The sequence below is a fragment of the Pituophis catenifer genome, unplaced genomic scaffold (genome assembly GCF_029215685.1).
Source record: "Pituophis catenifer annectens isolate HBS135680 unplaced genomic scaffold, rPitCat1.0.hap2 SCAF_3, whole genome shotgun sequence".
Lineage (NCBI taxonomy): Eukaryota > Metazoa > Chordata > Lepidosauria > Squamata > Colubridae > Pituophis > Pituophis catenifer.
This window is the reverse complement of record NW_027256883.1, coordinates 968,949-995,493: the sequence shown is the minus strand read 5'-3', so window position 1 is coordinate 995,493 and position 26,545 is coordinate 968,949. Positions and strand designations below refer to the sequence as shown.

Here is a 26,545-nt window from a genome sequence, read left to right as displayed (position 1 = left end):
GGACAAGAGGGCCTCTACTCCCACCGCAACTTGCCTGCTCACCTAGGCACCCTCCCCCCAACTAGGGTGAAGAACACCGCAGCCAAATGGCCTTATTAACAGACCATTAAGCAGGAAAGCCAGTGGAGGTGGGGGGGGACATTGACTTTGGACCCTCAGGTCACTTTGGAGCCTTATGCGTTTCTCAGTCTGCCCTGCGCCTTTTCTGCTCCCTTAAGAATTTGCTCCGGGGCTAAAACCCCAAATCCCCCATAGAAAAACCTGGCGGAGCCTGTTCCTCAGGGTAGCAAGGAGCTCTGCCCCCCCCCCAGCCACATTCCAGAGAAGGAAAAAAACTCCAGATCAGGGTTTCTCTGAAGAGGGAAGCCCCCAGGCTTCTCCTCCCGAGTCAGGGCATGGGCCCTTCCCTGTCAGGAGGAAAGCCGTGGGAGGGGGCTCCTACTACAGGCCCCCTCCAGCCCCAGTGCACAGAGAGTCGGTGGGAGCAGCAACAGGAGCTGCAAAACTCTGCCCCCCCCCAAGCCCAGCCCAACAGGTCAAAGCACAGCTGAGCCTCTTCCGTGTTCCCACCCAAGGGCCTCCCCCAGGGCAGGAGACCAGAACATCTGGGAACACGTGGCTCGGTCTGCAAGCGGTGCCCCTGGCAAAGTCTACGGGGCGCCAGGATAACATTGCAGGATCCCATCCGAGTCGGTCACCGGGACCAGAGTTTCCTTCTTCCGGAGCTTTTGGGATGGTGCTGGAGCCCGTCGTCTGGGATCTTCTCTTGGGGAAACTAAGCTCTGGTCCCGGTGACTGACCCAGATTGCCTCTTCCCAAATGAAAAGCCTGTGGAACGCAGGATCCTGAGCTAAGTGCCTGCAGCCTGGCTTCTAGGCTGTACCTTCCGAGGGTGCAAGTTGTTCCCGGCACCAGCAGCGGATCAACTATCAAAGCCAACTGTTATGCCAGCCAGGGCGTCAAGGTTGCGGTTCTGCAGCACTCGCTGGGGCACCTCCCCAAGTGGGAGAGTCCTCTTTCTCAAAACAAACACCTCGCCCAGGGAATGCCACCCGGGGAGCCAGTTTCTGCATCAGAGGGAGAAAACAGGCCAAGCCTTGGAAACCGACCCAGAAGAGCCCCCAACTCCCCTGTTTGCCTGGTGGGCAAAGTGTCAATCCTGCAACCTGCCACTAATTAGCCTGAATTAATTCACTCAAATGCCTAATCAACCCTTGGCTTAGCCAAAAAAATTGATTCTGAAGTTCAGAATACAGAATAACCAAGTTGGAAGGGACCTTGGAGGTCTTCTAGTCCAACCCCCTGCTCAGGCAGGAAACCCTCTATCATGTCAGACAAATGGTTGTCCAATCTCTTCTTGAAAACCTCCAGTGTGGGAGCCCCCCCCCCCCCCCCAAACTTATGGAGTTAACCTCTTCCACTGTTCTCATTGTCAGGAAATTTCTTCCAGGTTGCTTCTCTCCTTGATTAGTTTCCTTCTGTTGAATGTCTGTGGAGATTCTCAGTCATCCAGGCCAGGGTTGTCCCAAAGGTGCTTTTTCAAGAGCCAACTGGATCTTCTTGTTTTTCTTTGAAGACGTTTCTCTTCTCATCCAAGAAGCTTCTTCAGCTCTGACTGGATGGTGGGGAATGGGGGGATTCATACTTCTTGCAGACAGATGGTCATTTCAAGGAGTATAAATCCTTCCCTTCCCCACCATCCAGTCAGAGCTGAAGAAGCTTCTTGGATGAGAAGCGAAACGTCTTCAGAGAAAAACCAGAAAGTCCAATTGCCTCTTGAGAAAAACACCTTTGGGATTTCCAGCTGTTGCTTCTTGTCCTGCCTTTGGCTGCTTTGGAGAAGAGCTTGACCCCCTCTTCTTTGGGGCAGCCCCTGAGACATTGATAGGACTCTTGGCAAGGCAGGGTAGGGGACACAGCCCCAGGAGAAGGTGGGAGAAAGCTGCTCTCCCTCCCCTTCCCTCCCCCCACGTCAGAGGGAGACTCAGAGCTGCTGTTGAAATGCGGATCACCTTTGTCCTGCAAAACTGGTGACACAGCCGAGGCAGAGTTCAGTTTCTCTAAGGGTGTGCCAGTTCTTACTATGCTCTGGAGTCATTGACTTGTAGAATGAGTAAAACTTTCCTGGCCAGGCTTGGGGTCCGTGTGTGTGTGTGTGTGTGTGTGTGTGCACACCAGGAAGTCCAAAGGTTTTGCCAACTTCTGGCACAAGCACAGCGTGTGCCACGTGAGTTTCCCGTCAAGCTCTTCTGACGTTCAACTTTCACGGAAGGCTGCATGGCAGCGTTGTAAGAGGTCGAGGCAACCAGCAAACAACCGCAGGCAATCATGCTCTCGCCAAAGAAGAGGAACTCGCTTCCTAGCCAAAGTTTTTTTTCCCTCCTCTTTCCCTTTTACAACTTGGAAGCTCCTCTCCCACAGCAGAATTTTGAATTTGAAAGAAAGGCAGGGAAAAAAAAACACCCCCCCCTCAGAAAATATAGCCTGACTCTCGGATCAGAATAGAGCTGGAAGGGTCCAACCCTTTGCTCAAGCAGGAGACCCTACATCCCATTTCAGACAGGTGGCTGCCCAGTCTCTTCTTAAAAACTCTCCAACCCAAAGCCCAACCCACCATGGAGGTCTCAACTCTCACCTCCCTGCCCAATTTTGCCCCCCACCCAAAAAACAGTTCCAACAGTTTAAGAACCTTCCCCCCCCCACACAAAAAAATAACCATGCAGAAGCCCTAAATGCAGGGTCCCCGTGGAAACCTCCCCCTTAAATCCCCCCTGTTGAAACCAAGGGGGGGGAGGAGAGAGATCAAGCGGGGCAGCACAGCCCCACGCTAGAGGAGGGGGGGGGGAGGGAAAGGACCCTAACCCTGCCCCCACCTCGACCCCAAAGGGCAAAAGGTCAAGCGCAGGGACTCACAGGCAGTTTGGGAGGGGGGGCCCAGAGCACCACATGCACCAAGAGAAAATTCCCTGCGTGGCCAATAAAGAATTCAACTCTATTCTATTCCATTCCAGCTGCAAGAGGGAGGGGGACTCCAACTCCCAGAATTCCCCCGGCCAGCAAGCTGGCCGGGGGAATTCTGGAAGTTGGAGTCCCCCTCCCTCTTGCAGCTGCCAAGGCCCCTGGGTAGGAGGGCTTCCAGAGGCCAGGAAGGGCGGGGGTCGCTCTCCACGGGAGGTCACCTGAAGTGGGCGTCGGAGAAGGGATCCGCGCCGTCCCCCGCGCCGAGCTGCGCCGGGCTCGCCTCTCCTGCTCCGCCGCGGGGCTGCCGAGAGCCCCCGCCGCCGGTCCCCGTCCGCCTCTTCGGCTGCTGGGCGCCGTTGCCGCGCTCGCCCATGGCTGTCGGGGCGGCCGGAGGGAGCGCGGGCCCCGCGGCGCCTTCCGCCTCCTCGCCGTCCGTTGCTCGCCGCCCGCCGGGCCCCGCCCCCTCGGAAGCCGCCGCCGCCGCCGCCAGCGCCCAGCCGCTTCGCCTCGGGGACGCCGTAGCTCCGCCCACCGCACGCGCAGCCGCGCCCAGCCCCCTCTCGCTCTCTCTCCGCCCGCACGCAGGACCCTCTCGCGCGCCCGCCGGGAAATGTAGTTCCTTTTAAACGCGCCCGCTCGGCGCGCCCGCCAATGGCAGGCGAGGGGGCGGTGCGCGTCCTGGGGGAGGGGCGGGGCTTGGGATTGATGGGCGTGCGATCCTCCGCCTCCAAAACCGGCCCTTAACCCTTGCCTGCCCGCCTCCTTTTCCAGAGCTTTAGTTAGACTACTAGAGGGCGAGAGCGCGGCGGCAGGAGCCCTTCCTTTCCCCTCATCGGGGCATTTGGGCCTTCGATCCGCCCGAGGCTGTCCGTGGATCGCGGAGGCCCTGCTTCTCAACCCGGCCCTCACGGCGCGGAACTACAAGTCCCGAGGAGCCCCGCGCGGCCAGGCACCGCCCACCGGCTCCAGCGCAGACGAGCGGCGCACTCGTCCAATGAGAGAGCGGGGGCGTGGCTGTCCGGGGGCGATGTGCGGCGGAGGAATCGCAGGTGCTGCGAATTGAGGGCGGGGCTGGCCGTTCGGAGAGACCCCCCCACTCCACCCCCACCCCCCCGGGAGTCTGCGGCCCCCCCGCCCCCCACCCCTCTCCCGGTGGGGGGAGGACCTGTGACAAAGCCAGGGGGGTTGCAGGGGTACCGCGCCCCGTTCGGGGGTCTCCGCCAGGTGAGCCGCATTAGAGTAGAATGGAGGAGTAGAGTCGTAGAATAGAGTAGAGTAAAAGAGTAGAGTAGAGGACAGTAGAAGAGTAGGGTAGTAGAGGAAAGGAGAGTAGAGCAGAAGAGTACAGTAGTACAGTTGTAGAATAGACTACTAGAGTAGAGTAGGGTAGAATAGACCAGAGTGGAGCAGTAGAGTAGGGTAGAAGAGTAGAATAGAGTAGTAGAATGGAGTAGAGCAGTAGAGTAGGGTAGGATAGAATAGAGTAATAGAGTAGAGGAGTAGAATGGAGTAGAGGAGTAAAGTAGAGTAGGGTAGAAGAGTAGAGTATAGAATGGAGTAGAGTAGACTACTAGGTAGGGTAGGGTAGAAGAGTAGAGTAGTAGAATAGAGTAGAGTAGAAGAGTAGAGTAGTAGAATAGGATAGAAGAGTAGAGTAGTAGAATAGAGTAGAATGGAGTAGAGTAGAAGAGTAGAATAGGGTACAAAAGTAGAGTAGAGTAGTAGAATAGAGTAGAGTACAAGGGTAGGGTAGAAGAGTAGAGTAATGTAGTAGAATAGAGTAGAATACAAGGGTAGGGTGGAAAAGTAGAGTAGAAGAGTAGAGTAGAGTAGAGTAGAGTAGAGTAGAAGAGTAGAGTAGAGTTCAGTTTTTTATTGGCCAAATGTGATTGGGCCCACAAGGAATTTGTCTCTGGTGCGGAAGCTCTCTGTACATGCAAGCAGCAAGTGATAAATCATAATCATAAAAAATACCATCATCATAAATCATAAGATGCAACACTCAGTGACGGCCTTAGGATACTCAATAAAAGCCATCAGCCTAAATCATAAGACACACACAACCAAATGGTAGTCCTAGGACGCTAAGGACATGGGTGGTAGGAAAGATGAAAAGATGAGAAGGGTAATAGTAATAGAGCTCTACTAGGTGGTTTGACATCCCAGGACTTAGACAGTGTTGTGGGAAACGGTTGTTTAGCCGAGGGATGGGGGTGGGGGGACAAAACCGTCCTTGTGTCTGCTTTTTTTGGCACACAATGCCTGCCTAGAGTGTTGTCTTGAGGAAAGTAGTTGAAACATGTCCAGGGCGTGAGGTCCCTGTAGATATTTCCACAGCCTGCAAAGGAAAGGACGGGGCAGCGCTCGTAGGCGGATGCAAGCCAATCTCTCCCCCCCCCCCGCCACACACACACACTTAACACATTGTTAATTGCTTAACACACTGTAAGCCGCCCTGAGTCTCCAGAGAAGGGCGGCATATAAATCAAATTAAAAAAAAAAAAACTTCCCCAGGGTTGGCAGGGGACCGCCTCCGAAAGAGCCAGGAGAGGGGGCTGCCTTGGGGGGGGGGGGCTGGGCACAAGCGGCCCCAGAGCTACCCACAGATGGTGGAGCAGACCCCACCTGGCTTGGGCTGAAGATGCGGATGAGGTCCAGAAGGATTTGGGGAGGAAATGATGCTGTTGGCCGTCCTGAAACCCTCAGGTTGTTTGCTTGTTTGTTTGTTTGTTTATGCCCCGCCTTTATTATTTTTACAAATCATAAATTTTAGATAGGAGGAGGAAGGTGTGTTGTGTCCTTTTTACAAATGACTTCCTCCCGCTATCTAAAATGGTGAAATCATGGCAACTGGACCAACGTTTATTAAAACTGAAGACGTTTCGTTACTCATCCGAGTAACTTCCTTCAGTCAAAATGAACGTTTTGGGTGGGCAGAGAGTTGTGGGAATGAACCCCGATTCTGGCCCTACGGGCTGCAGGGGGTTTCTCCCCAAAATGAAAAGCAGCCCCTAAATGAAGGCCAGTTGCCAGGAGTTAACCCGTTTAGATACTTGACCAGCCATCTGTCTGAAATGGTCTAGGCCAGTGTTTCTCAACCTTGGAAGCTTGAAGATGGGTGGACTTCAACTCCCAGAATCCCCCAGCCAGCGCTGCTGGCTGGGGGATTCTGGGAGTTGAAGTCCACCCATCTTCAAGCTTCCAAGGTTGAGAAACACTGGTTGAGAAACACCCATCTTCAAGCTTCCAAGGTTGAGAAACACCGCCTTCCTCTGGACCCACAAACACACACACACACACACACACACACAGAGGGCTGTCCTGTTTGCACCCCCTGAGCAGGGGGTTGGACTAGAAGACCTCCAAGGTCCCTTCCAGTGCTGTTATTCTGTATTCTGACCCGGTGAGCCAGAGGTGCAATGCTTTGGGGAAGAAGACCAGCCTTCCTAACCAGTTACGTTGCATCCAGGGAGGAAGGCTAAATGTTGTCTCCGTAGCCAGCAGCCTTGGGGAGGTCTCTCCTCCAGGACCCTAGATGAGCTGTCAGAACGGGTGAGGCCAGGGACGCTTTGGCAGCTGGGCGTCTGGTGGCCCAGAGCACACTCGGTTCTTCAGGGGGACGTAACCTCTCGGGAGCAGGGAGCTGAACGGAGCACCTTCCCGCCATGCCTTGAAGGGGGAGACATCGCGGCTGCAGCTGCCTTGGAGAGCCCTGAGCTTGGACCACCGAGATATTTTGTTCCCCTTCGAGGCTGGGGGGGGGGGCATGATGGAGCAGTGTTTGGCAGCCCCTTGTGCCAGACGCCTCATCGGGGGCCTGGTTCTCCGCTTCCTGCTGAAGCTGCTGTGCCCGCAGTCGGCCTCTTGTTACCCGGAGCCTTCCTGCTGCTTCCCCCTTTGCCTGCCTCCCCAGGGCTCTGCTGCCACTGTGTCTCAAGCCATGTTTCCCGCAGTCTGACAGGTTTCAGCGCTCACCCGCCTTCCTCTGGACCCACAAACACACACACACACACACACACAGGGCTGTCCTGCTTGCACAAGCCCTGGCCTGCAGCCTGCCTCTTCTCTCGCGGGGAAGGCCGTGCCTCGGTTTGGCAGCTGGAGCTCTGCAGCCGTGGGGGTGGGCAATAGGCAGGAAAAGGGCTCTCGGCTGGCGTCTAAGGCTCCTTTCCCCTCCCCAAACATCCTTCACGGTTGGGAGCTGACCAAGCCCATTCCCTTGCGGTCAGAAATGTGCAAGAACGGATGTTGCCCAACTTCAGGCCGTTTTTGCACCCCCTGCAGCTGGCGTGTGTGGAGTGGGAGTGGGCTGAATCAGCCTTGCCAACCCCCTCCTCAGCTCCTGCTTCATCTCCTGAGTCTCCAAAAGAAGCCTCTTGCGTCCCTCCGGCCACCAAGCCGGCATGGTCAAAGAAGAGGCTACTTTTCCCCAACAGTCTCCCCATCTTGGGAACATCTGGCTGCTCTCCAAAGGCCTCCAAGGTCTTGGAGGGGAGAGGAGACTGGAACCATAGAGTCACAGGGCCAGATGGGACCTGGCCCAACCCTTAGGCAAGCAGGAGGCTCTCAACCAGGGTCCTCCCCCCCACTCTTATCCCGCCATTCCTCCACTGCTTCCTGCAAGGGTGGGGAACCAGTGGCCCTTCCGCAGGGGCCCCCAGGGGCCCTCCCAATGGTGGTGGCCCCCGGGACTGCGCAGAACTACAGGCAGCCTCCCGATTGTTTTCCCTTTCAGACTGGGATAATGCCCACCCCTCCCCCTTCCCCAGGAAAGAGTCCCTTTGGGATTCAGGTGGATTTGGGGAAGGAAGGTCTCTTAACAGCAAATACAGGTAGCCCTCAACTTATGACCACAATGGAGTCCAAAATTTACGTTGCTAAGTGAGGCATTTAAGTGAATTTTGCCCCATTTTATGACCTTTCTTGCCACCGTTGTTAAGTGAATCACTCCAGTTGTCCAGTTGGTACCACGGTTGTTGAGTGAATCTGGCTTCCCAGTTGACTTTCCATGTCAGAAGGTCGTAAGAGGGGATCACGCATCCCCCCAGGACACTGAAACTGTCATAAGTATGAGTCAGTTGCCAAGGGTCTGAATTTTGATCACGTGACCAAGAGGAGGCTGCAATGGCCGTAAGTGTGAAAACTGGTCGTAGGTCACTTTTTTCAGTGATGTAACTTTGAACGGTCACTAAATGAAGTGTTGTAAGTCAAGGACCACCTGCAAAGAGGTTTGTTTGTCTGCTGCCGGAGATTGTTTTGGACCAGCCTGCCCTTGTCTGGAGTCGAAAGGGAGGCCGGAGAGCGGGGTTCGAGGGCTTCCCCTGGACCCCACTGAGAAGGGGGTCAAAGGGGAAGGGAGGCAAAGGGCTCCTTTCCTTCTCGGCCGCGTCCCGCTTGCCGTTTGTGGTCACTTTTGCAACCAGAGCAAGTTCTTGCATGGAAGCCTTTGGCAGCCTGTCTGAGAAGTGGAACCTCTGCCCTCGGAAGGGAGTTTCTATTTCTACCGTGTTTCCCCCAAAATAAGACCCTGTCTTGTAATAAAACCCGATTGGGCTTATTATCTGGGGAGGTCTTATTTTCGGGGAAACAGGGTATTTGTATTTGTGTTCTGAGAGAGAGAGAGAGATACAAACATACAACTGCAACGGTTGTAAGTGTGAAATACAGTCATAAGTTCCTTTTTTCAGTGATGTTGTAACTTCGAATGGTCACTAAATGAACTGTTGTAAGTGCAGGACTCCCTGTACGACAATCTGTAGTTCTTTTGTTGTGTATTTATGTGAAGGAATCATGAAGTCCTAGAAATCTAGGACTGGAAGGGACCTTGGAGGTCGTCTAGTCTAACCCCAGATCAAGGCAGGCCTCCTCAAAGCATTTCAGGCCTGTGGCTCTTCAATCTTCGCTGGAAAACCTCCAGCAATGGACACACACACACACACAACTCCAGGAGGCCATGAGTTGCATTTTTAATCCCTTGTTGAGAGAGATTTTCCAGGAAAGGGTACGTCAATCGTCTCCTGAGAATGAGGGAAGCATTTTTCTAAAGCTGGATCCCTCCCTGGACTTAACTGGGGTTGGGGGCAGGTGGGCCTCAGCTCCTCTGAGGTTACACCTGAGAGAAGCCTGTCAATCACAGAACATCTGCACCATGTATATTTATTTTTGCTCGATTCCCAACAGAAGGTCCTTCGATCCTTTGGGCCAGCTTGCATACATAAACTGAGAAAAAAACCCTCAGAAAAGTCAAACTAAAAAGCGGAGAGAAAATGTATTTATTCATTGATCCCATTTAGAAATCGCCCTTCTCCCTCACAGACAGATTCTGGATGCTGCTTTGATGTTTGCAGGAGGCCTCCCTCTTCTGCCCCCCCCCCCACTAATTGCAAATGGGGAGGGGCTTATTTTGCTGCCCCCCCAGGACAGCGTGGTGAGGGGAGGGCAGAATGAAGGAACTGGGAGAGGAAACTGAATCAATAAAGGGGAATCAGGGTTGACATGAGGGGTCCTTGGTGCTCTGAGCTTGATTTTCTTGCAGACGTCTCATGACCCATCTAGGTAACCTCATCAGGGTAGTAAGGAGTGTGGAGTTTGCTGTCAGGAGGCAGCTGTGCGAACTGGGAGCCCTCCTGGTCTTTGAGAATTGGGCCTGCCCCTCCTCCCCCCTCACCATCTGCAGAATGTAGGGCAGAGCTGGTGGGCAGGACGACCCCGCATAGAGACCCCCCTAGTCAATGGGGCGGAAGGTGAGCCGAGGGGGTTTCTCCGGCTTCAGAATGAAGCTGTAGATGGTCCGGATGTCCTCCTTGGAGACGGTGTCAATCTTGAAGTTCTTCAAGATCTGAAAGAGCCCCACAATGGCCATGAGGAGGAGAGACCCCCAGGAAGGGCCCTTGGCCCATCGGGGCCCTTCCCTGCCACCCCCTGCGCACACCCAGCCCTTTGCATTCAATGGGCTTTACTCCCCATAATCCCCAAGTCGGCTCACTGGCCATGTAGCAAAGCATACGCCCTGGCCCCATTCTACAGGTAGTCCTCAACATATGACCACGGTCGCCCAACATTTCCGTTGCTAAGCAAGACAGTTGTTAAGTGAGTTTTGCTCCCTTTTACGACCTTTTTGCCACATTTGTGAAGTGAATCACCGCACTGGTGAAGTTAGTAACCCGGTCGTTAAGCGAATCTGGCTTCCCCATTGACACTGCTCATCAGGTCACGAAAGGGGATCGCGTGACCCCCCGGGACACGGTGACCGTCATAAATATGAGTCAGTAGCCAAGCATTTGAATTTTGATTAGGGGACCGTGGGGATGAGGTTGTAAGTGTGAAAAACGGTCCCACAGTCCCTTTTCTCAGGGACATAGTGACTTCGCGGGGTCACGAAAGGAAGTCAAGGACTACCCTAAGCGGAGCAGTCAGATGTCTGGGCGCCCCGCCTCCCCCTCCGCCCAGCGGGACTCACGTGCATGAGGAAGAGCGCCATTTCGGCCTCTGCCAGCCTCCGGCCGATGCACTGGCGCGAGCCGAAGCCGAAGGCCAGCGCCTTGAAGCTGTTGTCCTCCTTGCCCAGCCAGCGGGACGGCTTGTACTGCTCGGGCTCCGCGAAGACCGCCGGGCTCCGGCCCATGGAGTAGAGCCCCACCTGGCACAGAGTCTGGGGGCAGGAAAGGAGGCACTCCTGAGGGGGCAGCCGGTGGCCCTCCTGCCACACAGCTCCCGGGGCTCTCCCGTTGCACCCCAACCTCCATCGGTCCCAAGCCCCCCGTGATTTTGGAGTTTAGAGCCAATTCTTCACCACCAGTCTACATCTTATGTCACTTACGACCACCATTGAGCCCAAAATGTCTCCATTGATGACTACAATTGAGCCCGAAATTTCTGTCACCGAGCGAAACATTTGTTCAGTGAGTTTGGCTCCATTGTACAGCCTTTCTTGCCACAGTTGTTAAGCAGTCACGTGGTTGTTAAGTGAATCTGGACCTGGCTTGTCAGAAGGTCACAAACAGGGATCACATGACCCCAGGACATGGCAACCGTCATAGCTATGAGCCAGTTGCCAAGGGTCTGATGCTGCAATGGTCATAAAAAGGAGATTCCATGACCCCGGGACACTGTAACCGTCGCATCTATGAGTCAGTTCCCAAGCGTCTGAATCCTGATCACGTGACCCTGGGGATGAGGTCGAAAATGGCCCTAAGTCACTTTTTAAAGTGCTGCTGTAACTATGAATGGTTACTCAATGAGCTGTTGTAAGTCGAGGACTACTTGCAGCCACTGATGGTAACCAGAAGAGGGGAAACGAAGAGCAGCCTGAAGACGAGCCGGCCTCCCACAAGCGTCATCCAGGAAAAGGCCATGGAGAGCCAAAAGATGGGGGGGAGGGGCGTGGGGGGGTCAGATGGGGTCTCCTGCTCCCTAGAAGTGGCTTTTACAGGCGTTTGAACCTCGGACCTTTGGCAGGCAAATCCTGGGCTCCAGTTGGCACCCCTGAGCGAGCGAGAGGCTCTGCAGAATGGCAGGAATCTGTCAGGTCAAGCAAGGTCTGTGTCAGCCCCCGCTTGGGGAGGGGGCAGCGAGGGGACACACAGGCCCTTTGGCCACCGAGCACTTACACCAGCCGGCACGCAATAGTTCTGGAGCACCACGTCTCGCAGAGGGTAGCGCTGGATGGTAATGCCCACAGGGTAGAGCCTGGAAGAGAAGAAGGGGGGGGAAAGGGTGGCCGTTGCTTCCCCTCAGCTCTCCCGCGTGGAGACGGTCGACGTCTCTTTTCCTGGTGGTTTCAAAGCTCCGATGATGGATGTTGCGGTTAAAAGCAGCAGGCCAGAAATCAGGAGGCTGTGAATTCTAGTTCTGCCTTAGGCATGGAGACAGCTGGCTGACCTTGGGCAGTCCCCCTCTCTCACCCCCAGGAAAAAGAGACGAGCAACCCACTCCTGAAAAAACGTTGGCCATATAGTTGAGGGGAGCCAAGGCTGAAAGCCACATCCAAAAGTGCTTCATACTTGGAGGAAGGTGGTCATTTCTCACCGTTAATTGTTCTTACTAGATTTTTATACGGTCACTATTTTATACTGTAAATAATTTAAGGTGGTGAAAGTATACAATATTCCTTCCTCCCCTTACTCTCCCCACAACAACCCTGTGAGGTGGGTTGGGCTGAAACAGAGTGACTACTAGCCCAAAGTCATTCAGCTGACTTCAATGCCTAAAGGCAAGACTAGAACTCACCATCACCTGACAATGAGTTCAAATTCACCCAGTTGGCGCATGTGCCTAAGGCGGGACTAGAACTCAGAGTCTCCTGGTTTCTAGGCCACCACCTTAACCAGGGCTGCTCCCCATAGGCATTCAGAAACCCATGTCCGTCACCCCAGCCCAGCCCCGCCCACTGCCCCCCCCCCTTTACCTCAGCGTTTCCTTCAGGGCCCCCTTGAGCAGCGGCATGGCGTTCAGCACCTTGGAGAGCTCCTTGGAGCCCTGCGCCTGGGCTTCCCTGATCTCCTCCCGGATGGCCGTCTGGACCTGGGGGTTGCGGGCCAGCTCAAAGAGGGTGAAGAGCAGGGGCATGGCTGTCTGCGGGGGAGACGGGGAGGGGGCCAGGAGGGGGGGAGAGGGTGGGTGGGTGGGTGGATGGGTGGATGGATGAGGCAGGGGAGAGGAGGGCAGGGAAGGAGAGAGGAGAGGGAGAAATTGTTCAGAATCTCACGCAGGAACAACCAACCCCATACTGTCCTGTGGTGACCTGCCTTTCAACTTTTAAGCCAATGTTATTACCCTCAGCTGGAACCTGGTTTGGACCTGCCTCTCTCTGCCTGGATGAAACTGAACAAAATTAGGTGTGACACTGGAAGGAGTGCCGTTGCCCTCTCCTCAGTCGACGTGCAAGGATTCCACTTTTCGCAATTGTGGTGCTCGTATGCAAACTATTGAACGTATTGTGCAAGGTTGCCCACATCATGAATCCTCTGGTTCCCTAGAAGATCTGCACAAAGCAAGGCCAGAGGCGAAATCGCCTGGATAGCTGATCTGGACATCCAGTTATGAGGATGCCACTGCCAGAATCCCCATCTAGGTTTTGGATATGATTACTTGGGTTGTGTGCATGTGTTTACTTCTCTTCTGTCGTGTTCTCATCATTCGGCAAACGAAGAAATAATCGCCCTCCTGGCTTTTCCTGAGGCCAGTTGTCACTTCAGAGATGTTCCATACCCTACAGAGCCACTCTGACAAGCAGCCTTTCGGAAGACCTTTTGAACCCTTTTCCCGGTGCCAGAAAGCAGCTCCTGGGGAACATGGCAACCTCTGCGCTCTTGGCCAGCCTTTTTCTTGAGCTTGGTGGCTTAAGAACTTTCGGGGAGGCTGGCATTAGAAACCAGTTTAAAGACTGAATGGTTTTATTGCAACCAGCAGAAGCTGCATCGCAAATAATTGTTCTCAGCTGCTAGCAAAGTTGTGTTGTGAATCAGCCCAAGAATGGAGTGGAAGATCCCACACTAAAGATAAAAACTGGGGGAGCTCAGGAGACTGTCCTCCTCCATTCCTAGAGGTTCCCCACCCCCAGCACGGGCAGGCCAAGGGCTCAAGGGATAGCGTGTGCTTCACCCGGCATCCTTGTGCTTCCTTAGGGATAATTGGTATAATTGGTATATAATTGGGTAATATAGGTATATAATTGGTATATACACTGCTATAATTTTAAATCATTTTTTAATTGGGTTACTGATTTTAATTTGGTATTGTATTGTGATTTGTATTGAAGTTGTCATTTTGTAAGCCGCCTTGAGTCCCTAGGGAGAAAGGCGGCATATAAATCGCAATAAATAAATAAATAAATAAATAAATAAATAAATAAATAAATAAATAAATAAATTGATGCGTGTCCCAGAGGCACACTCACCGTGTCCACACCCCCAGCTGTTAACTCGGTGACGTTGGCCTTGATGGAGTCGAGAGGCAGCTCAGCCTGGACCAGCAACTCCGCCATGATGCCCGAATACTTGCGGGGTTTCCCCAGGCAGAACTCCTGGTAGATGTTCTGGATGCATTTGTCAGCTGGAAGAGATGACCCAAGGAGGGGAATCACTGTGAGCAGCCCCCCCCCACGAGAACCCGGGCCGCGCTCGATGTGGTTCCCACCACCCAGGACACGGGGACTCTGAGTGGAAGTGGGATGCCATGCAGAACAGGGGCTGGGCCCCAAAGCAGTTTACAGGAGGCAAGGGAGCGCAAGGGGGCCCCATATCCCACTCGACAACCTCCTAGGCCAAGCTCCACATCTTCCCCAGCAAGGAGACGTGCTGGACTCCTGATACACTCAGGGAAACCATCCTGAGCACTGGGGATGCTACCTAATTTGGGTCATGAAACATCTGCAAGAAAACCACCAAGCTCAGAGAGCCCCAAGGACCCCTTCCAGGTTGGAAGTGAGCTGCCCGGCTCCTCCAAGGCTGACCATGGCTGAAGATGGTATCCCAGGCCTTCAGGTGCTCCTGCCAGAGCCGGTTGTTCGCCCAACGCATCACGCCTGGCGGGATGAAGAGCAGAGGCAGCGTGGTCTGCAGCATGGTCTCCACAGCGCTGATGAACTGCTGGGACTCGGGCTTGGGACTCTCCTCCAGAAGACCCAGGCGCTCCCCATACAAGGCGTAGCTGCTGGCTGTTGGGTGGAGGGTCACAAGGTCAACCAACAGGGCCCAGCCAGAGAAAGAAGGGCAATCACCCCCCTGCCCAGGGCTAGGATGCTTATTTGGGCCATGTTGACCCTTCTGGAACTCTCATACAGTACAAGAGATCGGAATGATGCCCGATACCTGGACAGGTGTGTCACCGGCCAATTCACCCATCAGCCTTCTCCACTTTGATGTTCTCCAGATATGGCAGGCCTCAACTTCCACTTCACGCTCTTGAAATGGCTAGTTAGCCTTGTAGATTAGGACCGGGGTTTAACTTAGTAACTGAGTTAATTGGTTTTTCTGGATTTGCACAATCCTCTGAAACTTGTAAAACCAGGAGTGTTCAACCTCGGCCACTTTTAAGACTTGTGGACTAACTCCCAGAATTCCCTAGGCAACTAAGCTGCCTGGCTGGCTGGGAACTCTAGGAGTTGAAGTCCACAGGTCTTATAAGTTGCCAAGATTGGACGCCCTCATCCTAAAGGAAAGGCAACATGGGGCGGACAGACAGACCCCTTTGGCAAAGGGAGGGACCCTTACATATGGAGCGCAATTGGCAGGGGTACTCTGGGAGTTGAAGTCCACATGTCTTAAAAGTTGCCATCATTGGACACGCCTGCTCTAAACCAAGGTTTCCCTTACAAGACTGAGCCACTGTCTGAGTCACAAGGTTAATTTAATTTAATTTAATTTAATTTAATTTAATTTAATTTAATTTAATTTAATTTCCAATTTATATACCGCCCTTCTCCCTGAGGACTCAGGGCGGTGTACAGCCAAGATAAAAAACATAGAATACAAATATTAAAACATTTAAAAATATATATAAATTTTGGCCCGAAAGTTAAGAATCACAGACTAATTAAAAGAATTTAAAAATTTCTTCTTAAGCCAACCCGGCTTGCTGAAAAAGATAGGTTTTCAGGGAACGACGGAAGGCATTGAGGTCATGGATTCTTCTTATCTCCGGGGGCAACTGATTCCAGAGGGTAGGTGCCCCCACAGAGAAGGCTCTCCCCCTGGGGGCCACCAGCCTACATTGTTTGGCTGATGGCACCCCGAGGAGGCCCTCTCTGTGGGAGCGCACGGGTCGATGGGAGGTCGTCGGTAGCAGCAGGCGGTCTCGGAGATAGCTAGGCCCTATGCCATGGAGCGCTTTAAAGGTGATAACCAACACCTTGAAGCGCACCCGGAAGACCACTGGGAGCCAGTGCAGCTCACGCAGGAGCGGTGTTACATGGGAGCGCCATGTTGCTCCCATCACTACCCGCGCTGCTGCATTCTGGACCAGCTGGAGCCTCCGGGTGCTCTTCAAGGGGAGCCCCATGTAGAGAGCGTTGCAGTAGTCAAGGCGAGAGGTGACGAGGGCGTGATTGACTGTGCACAAGGAATCCCGATCAAGAAAGGGCCGCAACTGGCGAATCAGGCGAACCTGACAAAAGGTCCCCCTGGTTACAGCCGTCAGATGTTCCTCCAAGGACAGCTGCCTATCCAGGAGGACTCCCAGATTGCGAGCCCTTTCAGTGGGGGCCAAAGACTCGCCCCCAATAGTCAGCGATGGAGTCAACTGACTATAATCGGGATGCCGGGAACCACAGCCACTCAGTCTTGGAAGGGTTGAGCCTGAGCCTGTTCCTCCCCATCCAGATCCGCACAGCCTCCAGGCACTGGGACATCACTTCAAGGGCATCGTTGGGGTGGCCTGGGGTGGAGATGTACAGCTGGGTGTCATCAGCGAACTGGTGGTATCTCACCCCAAAGCCACGGATGATCTCGCCCAGCGGCTTCACATAAATGTTGAACAGAAGGGGCGAGAGGACCGATCCCTGCGGCACTCCACAGATGAGAGGCCTCGAGGTCGACCTCTGCCCCCCTGCCAACACAAACTGCGACCGGTCGGAGAGAAAGGAGGAGAACCACCGCAACACGGTGCCTCCCACCCCCAACTCTTCCAGCCGGTGCAGCATGATACCATGGTCGATGGTATCAAAAGCCGCTGAGAGATCTAATAGGACCAGAACAGAGGAATAACCCCTGTCCCGAGCCCTCCAGAGATCATCCACCAATGTGACCAATGCCGTTTCCGTGCTGTGCCCAGACCTGAAACCCGACTGGAACGGATCTAGATAGGATGTTTCCTCCAGGAATTGCGGAAACTGTCGCGCGACCACACTCTCAACAACCTTCGCAATGAAGCGAAGGTTGGAAACAGGACGATAGTTGGCCAATATTGCTGGATCCAGGGACGGCTTCTTGAGGAGAGGCCTCACCACCGCCTCTTTCAGGGCAGCGGGGAAGTGACCCTCACTCAACGAAGCGTTGATAACACCCTGGAGCCAGCCTCGTGTAACCTCCCGGGAAGCCAGTACCAACCAGGAGGGACACGGGTCCAGTAAACATGTGGCCGCACTAAGTCTCCCCAAAATCCTGTCCACATCCTGTTAAGACTAAACAGCTGGTTAGGTGAATGGAGCTGTAGGAGGTTTAACTGAATTGGTTAAGTAGCTTCAATGGCCCGATGTATAGAGATGATCCTGCAAAGTTTGGCCCTCAGTGGGTGGTGAGTGAAGTAGGAACCTCACAGTTCTTGCGACTGCCTGTTTCTCTACCAGTTTTGGGCCCTTCCCCTGCTGGAGGAGCCAGGGGCCCCTTGGGCTCCTTTTCCCGTCCCCTTCCAAGCAACGCATAGCCTGCCTAAGGAAGGAGGCCAGCCAGGCTTTCAGAGGAAGCCCCCAGAAGAAGACCTGCCAGACCTCAAAAGATGTACAGGGGTGGGGAGGGGAGCATGCGGAAGTGAGGGAGAGCATGCTGGGGTGGGTACCTTCCAGCGTGAAGCGGAAGAGGTCGTGGTAAAGGTCAACGGTCAGGGAGCCTCGGGTGTTCTTCCTGACCTGCCGGTGCATGAAAGCCACAAAGTCCTCAGCCACCGTGTTGAGGAAGGGCAGGAACTTCCGGGTGCCGGCAGGGCTGATCACTTCCTTGTTGAGGATGAGCCGGTCGGAGCGCCACTCTTCCCCGTTCCTGCAAAAGAAGGTCACCCCCACAGGTGAGGCCTGGCCTGGCCTGGCCGGGGAGTGTGACCTGCGGCTCCCAGCTTTCCTCAATGAAAGACCTCCGTGCCCCTGTCCATTGCAGGAGCCCCCCTTGTCTCTGCCTAGTAGCCCTCCCCAATCCAGACCCTTCCCCCTTTCCACTCAAGCCCCTTCAGACCCCTCCCTCCATGAATCATCCATCCATGTCATCATTACTGCAAGAAGTAGGAGAACAAACCCATCAGGACAAGATTTGGCCGTCCCTCTGCATTTCAAAGACAAAGGCCGTAATTCTGAAGACAGCAAAGCCCACATTTTGGACAGAGAGGGCCTCTGCTTTGAAAGAGGGTCCAAGAGGCCATCTATGTCCAAACTGAGCAACAGATCAACAGATCTGTCAACAGAGGGGAGGGATATGACCTCATCTGTCTCCAGTCTTCAACCCAGTCTTTTCAGCAGTTCCAAGGCTCCACACCCATTTGCACCACTCAGGTGACCCTCAGGGCACAGGTAAACCCCCAGGTGGCCTCAACAGCCCTCTAAAAGGAGGCCAATGGCCAGCGGTCTGCAAGGCGTATCAATCCTTCCGTCCCCCACCATCCAGTCAGAGCTGAAGAAGCTTCTTGGGTGAGAAGTGAAACGTCTTCAAAGAAAAACCAAAGAAGTCCAGTTGCCTCTTGAAAAAGCCCCTTGGGGACAGCCGTGACCTGGATGGTGGAGAATCGCCACAGACATTATTCCCAGAAAGTTGCTGCCCCCACATATGGGAAGACCTTTTCAGCCCAAGGTCCACTTTCCATGAAGGAAGGGGAGTTTCAGGACGGCGAAGGAAGCTGGGCCTTGGGATGAAAAAGTCTTCCCGTATCTGAGGGCAGCAACCTTCCTCAGGTAAAGAAGACCTTCTACCAGGACATGCCCGTAACAAAAGAGAGGCCCCTTGTGCTTCTGGATCAGGGGTTCGTTATGCCACCATCTGTGCCCCGTATTTTGGGACAAAGGGCAGGTGGCCCAGTGCTGAAACGCTTCTGTCTGTGGTTGTGGGTTCTCCGTCTCCTTCTAGAGACCCCCACAAAGGAGGTTGAGCTCTGGCCAGATAAGACTTCCATAAGACATCAGCTGCTCATTTGGATAGTTTCCTGGAAACAGCTGAAGCAGGACTGCCCAGGTTCAAAGCAGGAGGTGCACCTTCCTTTCCCAACCTGCTCTGCTCTGCCAGGGGTTCTGGCCGGCACAGCAGCTGTCCTGGCAGCCGGAGAGGGTCAGAGAGGCTTCCGTTTGGGAGAAGGTGCCCTGCATTGACATCATCTGAATGCCGGGCTCTAACTTACAATAGGAAGACGCCGCATTTGTGGTTCCTCAGGGTGCGGTGGGCCAGCCACGAATCGATGCCCATCCGGCGTGGAAAAATCCCCTCCGTCTGGAAGAGCTGGGCGGCATCTTGTGGTAGGAAGACGTTGACGCTGTCATGGCTGCCCACCGTCTCCCTGCCAAAGCAACAGAATCCGGTCTCGAGAGAACGGCCCACCTGCTCTGCGCTTCTGGGATCAGAGCAGAGAACCTGAAAGGAGGGGGGAGGGGAGGGGGAGAGAAAGAAAGAAAGAAAAAGAGAGAGAGAGAGAGAGAGAGGAAGGAAGAAAGAAAGAAAGAGAAAGAAAGAAAGAAAGAAAAAGAAAGAAAGAAAGAAAGAAAGAAAGAAAGAAAGAAAGAAAGAAAGAAAGAAAGAAAGAAAGAAAGAAAGAAAGAAAGAAAGAAAGAAAGAGCAGACTGGCAAGATTCTGCTATTACAGCCAAATTCAATTTAAGTAGTTTTAGACTTCCTGGGGAATTGATTTCCTAGTCTGGTCTATGTAATAATATAGACTACAACAAACCACTTAACCACACAAACACACACACACACACACACACACACACACACACACACACACACACACATACACAGACAATGCCTACTGCATCATTGCTGCCTTGAGTGCCTTGTGCAAAGCTAAAGGGCCAGGGGCTGAGGGGGCTGAGGCAGTGGTGAAATGTAAAATTTGTTACTACCAGTTCTGTGGGCGTGGCTTGGTGGGGGGTGGGAGTAATATGACAGTGGGCGTGGCCAACTTTTTTTTTTTTTTACTTTTAAAACCATTTTTTCTACAACCTCTTCGGCTGAAGAGGTTGTAAAAAAAAAATGCTTTTAAAGCCTCTGACGATCCCAGATGACTTGCCTGATCGGCAGAGGCTTTTTTTCCTTTTAAAAACATTTTTTCTACAACCTCTTCGGCTGAAGAGGTTGTAAAAAAAAAATGCTTTTAAAGCCTCTGACAATCGCAGCTGACTTGCCTGATCGGCAGAGGCTTTTTTTCCTTTTAAAAACATTTTTTCTATAATCTCTTTGGCCAAAGAGGTTGTAGAAAAAATGCTTTTAAAAGCCTCTGAGGATCCCAGCTGAGCAGCGCAATCATCAGAGGCTTTTTTTTTTTTTACTTTTAAAAGCATTTTTTCGGCCAAAGAAGTTGTAGAAAAAATGCTTTTAAAATTTTTTTAAAAACCCTCTGATGATTGTGCGGCTCAGCTGGGCATGGGGGGGGCAGGGATTTTTGCTACTGGTTCTCCGAACCACCTGCCTCCATCGCTACCAGATCGGGCGATCCGGTCTGAACCGGGAGCATTTCACCCCTGGGCTGAGGGTATTCCAGAGCAAGGGAGTGAAGAAAAGGACCAGGGGTGAGATGATAGCATCTTCCAATATTTGAGGGGCTACCCCAAAGAAGAGGGGAAGTCAAGCTCTTCTCCAAAGCCCCTGAGGGCAGGACAAGAAGCAATGGGTGGAAACTAACCAAGGAGAGAAGCAACCAGGAATTAAGGAGAAACTTCCTCACAGTGAGGACAATTAACCAGTGGAACAGCTTGCCACCAGAAGTTGTGGGTGCTCCAACACCGAGGGTCTTTAAGAAGAGACTGGAGTGGATAGCCATTTGTCTGGAATGGCATAGAATCTCCTGTTTGAGCAGGGGGCTGGACTGGATGACCTCCAAGGTCCCTTCCAACTCTGTGATCCAGAAGAAAAACCCCCAAGAGGAACTTGTTCTGTTCATTCAGACGGCCAGATCCCAGAAGGCGAGGGCTCCACAGCTCCTCCAAGCCTGAGGTGGGGATGGTACACCCCAGTGGGTCACCCCTCTTCCAGCAACGGGATATGGAGACGACCCAGCAGGGCAGAGGCTGAGGCTTGCTGGACCCTCCCTCCATCCCTCCCCTCCTACTGACTGAGGTGGAGAAACGCTGGCCCGAGGGTGAATTGTGGGGAGGGGGCTTCCGTGGAGTGATGCAGCGGAGAAGGCCACGCCAAGGCTCACGGCCCTGCGGGGACTCTCCCCACTCATGACCCCCAGGGTGAAGACCGTGGGGTGGGAAGATCTCAAGCCAGCCAGCTGAGCTGCTTTACCCACCTAGGAGAAGAGCTGGAGACCCACAGCCTCGGTGTTACACTATTCTGCCCCAAGGCCAGACAGCAGAGGGAACACTAGAATACAGAACAACTGAGTTGAAAGAGACCTTGGAGGTCATTTAGTCCAACCCCCTGACTGAATAAGAGACCCTCCACCATTCCAGACAATGGGTTGTCCAGTCTCTTCTTTAAAATCTCTATTCCCACAACTTCTGGTGGCAAGCTGTTCCACCGGTTAATTGAGCTCTCTGTCAGGAAGTTTCTCCTTAATTCCAGGTTGCTTCTCTCCTTGATAATTAATTAATTCCCTCTGTTGCTTCTCCTCCTGCCTTCAGGTGCTTTGGAGAAGAGGTTGACCCTCTCCTCTTCTTTGGGGCAGCCCCTCAGACGCTGGAATTCTGCTATCGTGCCACCCCTGGTCCTTCTTTTCATTAAATTAGACATGCCCAGTTCCTGCAACTGTTTTTCATACGTTCATACGAAAACCTATGATGTTTCCACAGCCTCCAGTCCCCTAATCCTCTTTCTTGCTCTTCTCTGCCCCTTGCTGGCTGGGGAATTCTGGGAGTCAAAGTCCCTCCATCTTCAGGGTGCCAAGGCTGAGAAAACCCGGGTCACTCAAACTCTCTTCCTCCGTTCTGCTCTTTGAGACCCATCCAGGCCTTCATCTCCCATCAAACGGCTTTTCCTGGGGCCTCTTTTAGAACCAGCCAGGGACTCTTCCTTTATTCTTCTTGACATGTTCACAGAATCTGTGTCTGTTTTTTTTTTTTATTTATTCATTTATTTTATTTCATTTAACTTATATGCCGCCCTATCTCCAACGGACTCAGGGCGGCTCACCACAATAAAATCCACAATAACCACAGTACAAAGTTAAAACACCTAATTAAACCAGATAAAAGTTAAAAACCCATATAAACCCATTAAAAACCTGTCCTGCCTAACTTGTCCTATCCAGCCCACTTTCCCCCCCAACCCCCAGACCCAAATCAGGAAACGTCCGTGAATAGGTTGCTTTGCACTGATGGATGTCTCTCTCCTTTGAACCCCGAGCTACAAATATTCTCCTTCATTGCTATTCAGGGATTTCCATTCTCACTCAAGAATCCTCTCGGTCTTTGTACAGCTAGTCCTCAATTTACAACAGTTCATTTAGCGACCGTTCTAAGTTACAACAGTACTTATGGGAAAAAGTGACTTATGACCGTTTTTACACTTAGAAACGTTGCAGGTCCCGGGATCAAAATTCAGCCCCTTGGCAACGGACTCAGATTTATGACGGTCGCAGCGTCCCGGGGGGTCACATGATCCCCTATTGTGGCCTTTGACAAGCACAGTCCAGGGGGAAGCCAGATTCACTTAACAACCGTGTGACTAACTTAACGACTGCAGTGATTCACTCAACAACCATGGCAAGAATGGTTCCAAAATGGGTCAAAGCTCTCTGAACAAATGTCCCACTTAGCAACAGAAATGTTGGGCCCAATTACAGTCATAAGTCGAGGACTACCTGAACATCTGAGGAAACCTCTTCACCGCCTCCCTCCTGAAGTGTCTGCCTTGCAAAGGCCCCTTTCCCCCATCTCCCTCCTGGGGAGGGATTCTGCCCCCCCCTTATGAGAAGGATGCGGTCAGCGCCTGGCAGGCGGAAGACATACGCGGGCAAGAATTCCCAAATCCTGGCTCTGCCGGGAAGCTGGGCCAGGTGCCTTCACCCACTCTCCTGCTACCACACCTGACAGACAATCCTCAACTTACGACCACAATTGAGCCCAACCTTTCCGTCCCTAAGCGAAACATTTGTTCCGTGAGTTTGGCCCCATTTTGTGACCTTTCTTGCCACATTTCTTAAGCGAATGGCTGCCGTTGATAAGTTTGTCACACGGTTGTTAAGTGAATCTGGCTTCCCCCGCTTGACTTTGCTTGCCGGAAGGTCGCAAAAAGGGATGGGAGAATAACAGAATTGGAAAGGGACCTCAGAGGTCTTCTAGTCCAACCCCCTGCACAAGCCTGACCCCAGGACACTGCAACGTTCAGAAGTATACATGCCAATTGCCACAGGTCCCAATTTTGATCACGTGACCGAGGGGATTCTGAAACAGCCGTGATTGGGGGGGGGGAGGTCCTAAGTCACTTTTTTCAAGGCCATGGTCACTCTGAATGGTCCCTAAACAACCTGTTGTAAGTCAAGGACTACCTGTACGGGGAAGGGGGGCAGGTCTCCCCTAGCCAGCCCAAACGCAATGTGAGATGCATATATTTAAAGTTTGGGAGGAAAGAAGAGGAGGTGGAGCCCCTCGCCTTACGTTTCCCTCCCCATCTGAGTCCAGGCGCCTCCAGGCCTCGGGGCCACTTCTCCCTTTTCTGCCAGAGAGCCTAGACTGGAGAAGAAGCCAGGCAGAGGCTCTTCTGAATCCAAAGGATTGTGCCAGGTCTTTCCCAACATCTCTGGATCAGAATCTGGGCGAACAATCAGTAGACCTGAACCCTGCCTTGGTCTCGAGCATCTCTCCCCAGAGAGCAAGAGCCCTTCGACTCATAGACCACTTCACACTGCCTCACAGCCCTCGCCAAGCAGTTTGCAGAGCCAGCCAATCAAACTTTTGGCCGTGGGCAGAGGTAGACTGCAATTCTGCATTCCCACCACTGCACCACCAGGGCCCTTCCTTCCTTCCTTCCTTCCTTCCTTCCTTCCTTCCTTCCTTCCTTCCTTCCTTCCTTCCTTCCTTCCTAGCCCTAGCACTTAGACTTATATACTGCTTCACAGTGCTTCACAGCCCTCTCTGAGCAATTTACGGAGTCAGCCTCTTGCCCCCAACAATCTGGGTCCTCATTTTACCCACCTCGGAAGGACGGAAGGCTGAGTCAACCTTGAGCCTGGTGAGATTCAAACTGCCAAATTGCAGGCAGCCAGCAGTCAGCAGAAGGAGCCTGCAGTCCTGCACTCTCACCACTGCGCCACGGTAAAGATAATGGCGACCTCCCCACCCATCCTCCTCAACCCTCTGGACTGATGTCCTAAACCAAAACCAAATACTTCAGGCAGGTCGCTTGATGGCTTAGAGACGTTCCCTGTATCTGGGGAGGGTTTCCTGAAGAGGGAGGTCATTCTGAGGAAGGGCTTTGGGGTTTTTGTGTGAAATAACACGTAACAATCCTAACAGTGAAGAAGACTAGTCTGGGATCTGACTTTCTCTCTAATAAAGGAAAATCTTTGTAGCTCAGGGTTGAAATGGGTGAAGGGTTTCTTGGGGGCACTTTCAGCTTCGTGGTTTTCTTGCAGACGTTTCATGACCCAGCTAAGTAACATAATCAGTGCTAGAAGGGAGGAGGGTTTACATCTTCTACTGATGATGTTACCTAGTTTGGGTAATGAAACATCTGCAAGAAAAAAAAACCCAACCTCAGAGAGCACCACAAGGACTGACTCTCTTTCTTTCTTTCTTTCTTTCTTTCTTTCTTTCTTTCTTTCTTTCTTTCTTTCTTTCTTTCTTTCTCTTTCTTTCTTTCTTTCTTTCTCTTTCTCTTTCTTTCTTTCTTTCTTTCTCTCCCTCTCTCTCCCTCTTTCTCTCTCTCTCTTTCTCTTTCCCTCTCTCTCTCCCTCCCTCCCTCTCCCTTTCTCTCTCTCTCTCTCTCTCTCTCTCTCTCTCTCTCACACACACACACACACACACACACACAATTACACATGCACACTGACTTGGGGTTAGTGAGGAGAGGACCTTCCTTCCAAGCCCCCTCAGGTGACCCAGCCAATCCCACCCACCCCTTAAAGCCCGGAGTGGGATCCATCTGCCCCTCCCTCTAGGGGGAGGAGAGGCTCACCTGTAGATGGGTCCCAGGTTCTGGAAGTTCCTGTCCATGACACAATGGAGGTTTTGGAAAGCGTTGGTCCTCCAGAACTGGAAGAGGTTGAGCCAGGCATTGTACCCATTGCGTGGGATGGCCTCAAAAGGCTGCACCTTGGGGGGGCTCAGCTTAGCCACCACAGCGGGGGCCAGGGAGAGGGCCCGAGAAAGGCCTGGGGGGGCAGAGCGGGGGCTCAGCCGGCTGCATGCCCCCATCTCCTGCTCTTGGTCGGGGTCCCCTGCCGGCCCTCTGGACTCTCTCAGAAAGGCAGCAAGCCTTTTATGCAAGTGGACCTCCCCCCACTGCCCAAGGACAGCTGTCCCAGCAGGGAGGGGGGAGCCAGGCGTGGTCTGCCCAGATACTTTTCCTGCTGCTGCTTCATCTCACCTGCCCCTCCTAAGCCAGGAAGAGGGTGGGGGCTCTGAGGCCAAGAAACATGTTGAAGGGGAACATGTTCCCTTCAACATGTCCCCTTCAACACGTCTCCACAGGCATGTCGAAGGAGAAGAATTAACAAGAGCTAAAAGAACCTCAGAAGAACCACAGAAAATCCACCAAAGAATTGCAGGAGATCAGCTGAAGAACTGCAGGGTCTGAATAGCAGAGCCAGGATCAACTCTAAAGAATTTCCACATTTATTCCCAAGGACAAGAGCTCTGAATCTAAACTGGGGGCTCCCAAACTCTACAAAATTACATGGGCTTCCCTGCTGCTCTGTGCCCTCAATCTGCTTGGGATCCAGAAGAAATCTCATTTTATAGGCAAAGTATTCAAGAGATAATCTTCCCTTCAAGTACAAACAGCCAAACCTTCACTTATTTCTTTCCGAGTTTGAGGAATTGGGGAGGAGAAGGGGTTGTTACCAAGTTCCTGGAGAAAGAGAGGGCCTCCCTTCTCCTTTTGCCTGAATTTGGCCAGGAGCTAAAATAGTGAAAGTAGGAACATGGGGGTGTGGGGGGGTCCTTGGTGCTCTCTGAGCTGAGTTGTTTTCTTGCAGACATTTCATGACCCAAATGAGGCAACATCATCGGAGCTAGTAATGTCATCAGCTAGCACTGATGATGTTACCTTGTTGGGTCCTGAAACGTCTGCAAGAAAACAACCCAGCTCAGAGAGCATCCAGGACCCCTCATTTCAACCCTGAGCTACAAAGATTCTCCTGTATTTGTTCAAAGGCCACCCTTGGGGCTCTCTTCTCACTCTGCAGCACCCACAGATCTCAAGCCACAGCAGAGGGCCAGAAGACACAACAACACACACGCACACATTGCACAAGGATTGGCTTGAGCCCCAGCATTCCTTTGGAGGTCAGGGGTTTTAAAGCAGGGGTGCCCAACCCTTGGGCCGTGGGCTGGCACAGGGCTGTGGCATGCCAGAAACTGGTCCACGCAAATAAGCAAAGCCCCACCCACAGGATGCAGGCAGCACACGAAACCAAGGCCCCTCCGGTCACGGAGAAAGATTTCTCCACAGAACCGGTCCCAATTCTGGTGCCCAAAAGATCAGAGCTGCTGTTTTAAACCGATGTTCCTGAACCTTGGCAGCTTGAAGATGTGTGGACTTCAACTCCCAGAATCCTGGCTGGGGAATCC

The 26,545-nt window shown here is 52.9% G+C and overlaps 2 protein-coding genes across 2 annotated transcripts in view; both read right to left on the bottom strand.

Moving 5' to 3' along the window:
- DGAT1 (diacylglycerol O-acyltransferase 1) overlaps nt 1–8,399 on the bottom strand; it is a 30,975-nt gene extending 22,576 nt beyond the window's left edge. Inside the window, exons 1-3 of the mRNA XM_070939606.1 lie at nt 8,232–8,399; nt 7,290–7,445; nt 3,180–3,550 (exon numbers count right to left, since the gene is read on the bottom strand). Coding sequence (XP_070795707.1) covers nt 3,180–3,550; nt 7,290–7,445; nt 8,232–8,399 — 695 coding nt within the window. The remainder of the gene's footprint in view (nt 1–3,179; nt 3,551–7,289; nt 7,446–8,231) is intronic.
- A 1,286-nt stretch (nt 8,400–9,685) lies between these two features.
- Nucleotides 9,686–25,168, bottom strand: LOC139314526 (cytochrome P450 11B, mitochondrial-like). Its single transcript, XM_070940199.1, has 9 exons — nt 24,930–25,168; nt 18,994–19,149; nt 17,455–17,654; nt 14,414–14,617; nt 13,859–14,013; nt 12,368–12,534; nt 11,571–11,649; nt 10,421–10,612; nt 9,686–9,799 (listed from the first exon to the last, which is right to left on the bottom strand). Exons 1-9 carry the CDS (start codon nt 25,166–25,168, stop codon nt 9,686–9,688), a joined length of 1,506 nt encoding a protein of 501 aa, XP_070796300.1.
- Nucleotides 25,169–26,545: the final 1,377 nt, after the last annotated feature.

What these genes read in the sequence shown, in the direction of transcription:
- LOC139314526 (XM_070940199.1), bottom strand. Translation starts at nt 25,168, where the DNA reads ATGGGGGCATGCAGCCGGCTGAGCCCCCGCTCTGCCCCCCCAGGCCTT. An exon ending in AACCTGGGACCCATCTACAG is followed by an intron (nt 19,150 to 24,929) that starts GTGAGCCTCTCC and finishes TTGCTTTGGCAG; the next exon opens with GGAGACGGTGGGCAGCCATG. An exon ending in CAGCTGGGGGTGTGGACACG is followed by an intron (nt 12,535 to 13,858) that starts GTGAGTGTGCCT and finishes TCTCCCCCGCAG; the next exon opens with ACAGCCATGCCCCTGCTCTT.